Genomic DNA, 3,797 nt, shown 5'->3' with positions numbered 1-3,797 from the left:
ATAATAACTTTTACCCAATATTTAAAAACACTTTTGTATTTATTAGACTTATAATATTCTTGACAATTCTATAGACATAGATATTACCAACTACTTTAGGTATGAAAGATTACAATGATTTACTCAATGTCCCAACATTAAGAATGAAGCTGAATCTAATAACCTATTTTTTTCTCATTTCCTAACAAATACTTTACCTGATTTATTGAGCTATTTTTTAAAAGTAGCATTTCTCAAAGACATTTATTTCCCTGATTAGTAATAGTGCTTTTGCTGATTTGTTTTTATAACGTGAGTGGCTTCTACCTTTTATATTTTGTTTTTATTTAACTTTAGGAGATCTATTTAACTGTTTTAAATTCAGTTTAAAGTTTTCCAAGAAACCTAATTTCTTATCATTTACAGTTCTTTTTTTCTATATCTATAATAAAGTATTAAAAACTTTTATAATATCAATATTAATAACTGTGTTGATAGAAATTAATACAACATAGAAGAATACTTAAGAAAATTATATTTTTATTTAATACAGGTTAAGAGAAATTAATAAATTAACCAATTTATAAAACAAAACACTATTTTCAACTTCTAAATAGATTATGGTATGCCCAATATTTGAGATTTCTTTTAATGTGAAAGATACATGGGATGAGCTTGAATAACCTAGTCTCTGAAAAGATTCTAAGCTTTCTCTTATTTTCAAACCTAATATTTAGAAGTAAAATAGTAATTCATTTGTGTCAACACTGAGGGTCAACACATAACCCACTTTCTCTTGAATCAAAAGATATTTACAATAGTATGTTTTCTGTAGCAAAAGCCTTTTGTGGTTGCTGCTAATTACATGTTTTTCACTTCAAAGTCTTTAAAAGGAATATACGTGCAAGTAGACTTAATAAATTTTTATTGGGTGAAAGAATTCAGCAAAGTCTCTGGATTTGGAAAAATGTATATAAAATATCAGTAATATCTTCATTTTGTATTTTTCACTTCAGCTAAATACAGAACATACTGTCTTCCTATATTACTGAATCAAGTCTTGAAATTATATACACCAAGCAAATGATGCTATAGAAAATGTGTAGCACTAACATTTTAATTAAAATGTAAAATGATAATACACATGGTGATGTAGCTAAGCATTTGAGGACCTCCAATTATATTAGTAGTTACATTTCATTTGATAACTCAATAACTAGTAATTAAAAACATGTAATTAAAACAAAGTCATATCCTAATGTATGAAGTCAATGAAAACAAAAGAGCATAGTAAAACCCTCTTGAAAAGTAGTTACTATGCCATTATAATGAGATACATTTTTACCAATATATCTTATAAGTAAAATAAAGGTCAAACTTTGCCCTGTGCTCTCTTGTTAAAATACTCTAGAAGACCAGGTGATAAAGGAAGTCCTAAATCATAAACACAATACAGAATGATTTTATCTCCATGAATTTTTTGACAGTCCAAAGTTATCGTGAATGGCTTAGGGTGAAAGATAACATTGGAAGGCAGTAAAGAATCGCCATACAAAGTTTTAAAGATTAAGGCCAGACTCTTGCTTTGTTACTCAGTAATAATTAACTAAAGGGCACACGTATATTTTTTGCTACCTGTATTAACACATTTCTCACCAGATGAAAGTGGGCAGAATCCTTTAGATGTAGTCCAATTGAAGCCCATTATGAAGGACGGTGTGGGTCAAGGTACCATTGTTCTTGAGAGAGGAAAAGGCCTGAATGTACATAAACAATCATGAAGAAAGGAATTGATCCAAGCCGGCCTTTATGTCAGAGTTCAAGGTCTACAGGAGTCGTATTTTGCCGGGTAAACTAGATTGACCAGAGTTAAAAGAAGGCCATTCAGCTAAAAACAAAAAAACCCCAAAAAACAAAAAAAGGAAAACAAAACAAAACAAAAAAGACAGCATATGGTTTAATTATAGCCATGAACACAGGGACTTTTCATTCATCTCTTTAAAAATAAACTCTTCCTTGTATGCGTGAAGTGATGCGAATATGAATACCAACAGCAATACTTTTTTTCCTTCTTTATCGCTGACACAAATTAAGTCTCCAATCTACTAACAGAGCTTGAAATGTCACAGTGACTTTTAGAGTGACACAGACCTCTTCCTCCTTCTGGCCGAATTTTCCACATGAATGAAGTTGGAGAGAGCCTTGGGGAGGTGACTATCTGATGTCTCAGTGCTGCTCCCAAAGTCATAGTTCTTCAGGCAAGGGAACAAGCAGTGCAAGATAGCCCGGCGGATGTAACTGTCAAAGATATAGTAAATGAAAGGGTTGACACAGCTGTTGGCAAATGCCAAAGGCCCACTCACCTCCATGCCTAGCTGGATAACAGATGAGGAAAAGTAGACTTCCTGCTGCAACCCAGAGACAATGGCCAGGAGCTTGAAAGTATTGAAGGGCAGCCAGGAGAAGACAAAGGCTGCCACGACTATAAAGATGATCTTTATGGATTTCCTCAGCTTTTTGTTATGTTTTCCCGACTGTTGGTAATGGGCATACAGCTTCCTTGTGATGCAACAATAGCATGTCACAATGCTCACCAAAGGGACAAAGAAGGTAAAAATTAAGGCCACCAGGGCCCAAGTCAGTTTGATTGGAGTAGCGCTCCTCTCTGCACAGTATGGCTTATCATCAATCAGGGTGAGCTCCCTGGACAGAAGAGTAGGCAAACCCAAAAGGCAGGAGATAAACCAGACACTGGCACAGACTCCATATGCACAGTCTCTCCTCCTGAATTTCCTGGATACGGCTGGGCGCATGATGGCCAGGTAGCGGTCAACACTCATGCAGGTGAGCAAGAAGACATTGCAGTGCATGTTGACTGAGATCATGTAGGAGCTGCCTTTGCACAGGAAAGAGCCTGTCCTCCACAGTCCTAAGGATGCTTCTTTATCCACCCAGAGAGGCAACGTGACAAGGAAAATGAAGTCAGACACAGCCAGGTTGATGATGAAGATGTCGATCAGTCTTCGGCTGCCCCGTTTGAAATGCAATGCACTCATGAGGACTAGGTTCCCCAACACTCCCATCAGGAACACAACTGCGTAGAAGATGGGAAGGAAGACAGATGTGTAAGCAACACGGGAGTGGGTCTCCTCAATATCAGGATTTTGGCTTGTAGCATAGAAATAATCCAAAAAAACAGCAGTTGCTTCTGGGTCCATCACTAAGGTCAGCTGCCAGATCCGATTAAGTTTCCTTACCTAGGAAGTTTTTGTATAAAGGTTTAAAATCTCAGGGCAGCTTCTTTTATATAGTGGCTACCTCTTCCCCACCACCCCCACCACCCCACCCCTTAAAAGATCTTGGGACAAGCATAAAAACAGAGATTAAAAAACGCAGTTTCTACCAATCCTCAGAAAGAACACCACCCTGGTTGGTGTTTGGTGGTTGTGGTTGTGGTTTTCTTTATTTGCATTTGCCCTGGAGACGGGGGTGCTTTTTTGACTTCTGTCTTCAAGATATTCAGTTTGTTTATTTAAATCCAGAAATTAGAAAACAAATAAACTTTTTTTCCTTACCTACTTTAAAGACATCCTTTGCTTTTCTGACACTGAAAATCCTTTTGATCTGGTTTTCTGTTTCACAGACAAGGTACTATTTTCTTTTAAAATTTTAAGGTGGTGATGAAAAAGATAGTCCTTTTATTCACATCCCCGGTAAAAGTGAGGAAAGTAGTCTTTCACTGCAGAAAGAGTGAATTGAAAATTTCCCGAATCATACCAGTCTACATCTACAGCAAACATAATGATTCTAATTAGGGT

The 3,797-nt window shown here is 36.1% G+C and overlaps 1 protein-coding gene across 1 annotated transcript; it reads right to left on the bottom strand.

Moving 5' to 3' along the window:
- Positions 1–502: 502 nt before the first annotated feature.
- On the bottom strand, positions 503–3,549 carry GPR15 (G protein-coupled receptor 15). The gene has a single exon (XM_043593936.1). It carries the CDS (start codon positions 3,195–3,197, stop codon positions 2,115–2,117), a length of 1,083 nt encoding a protein of 360 aa, XP_043449871.1. The 5' UTR covers positions 3,198–3,549; the 3' UTR covers positions 503–2,114.
- Between the last annotated feature and the right edge of the window lie 248 nt (positions 3,550–3,797).

The sequence above is a fragment of the Prionailurus bengalensis genome, chromosome C2 (genome assembly GCF_016509475.1).
Source record: "Prionailurus bengalensis isolate Pbe53 chromosome C2, Fcat_Pben_1.1_paternal_pri, whole genome shotgun sequence".
NCBI classification, from domain to species: domain Eukaryota; kingdom Metazoa; phylum Chordata; class Mammalia; order Carnivora; family Felidae; genus Prionailurus; species Prionailurus bengalensis.
The sequence above is the reverse complement of the archived record's forward strand: the minus strand, read 5'-3'. Positions and strand labels throughout refer to the sequence as shown.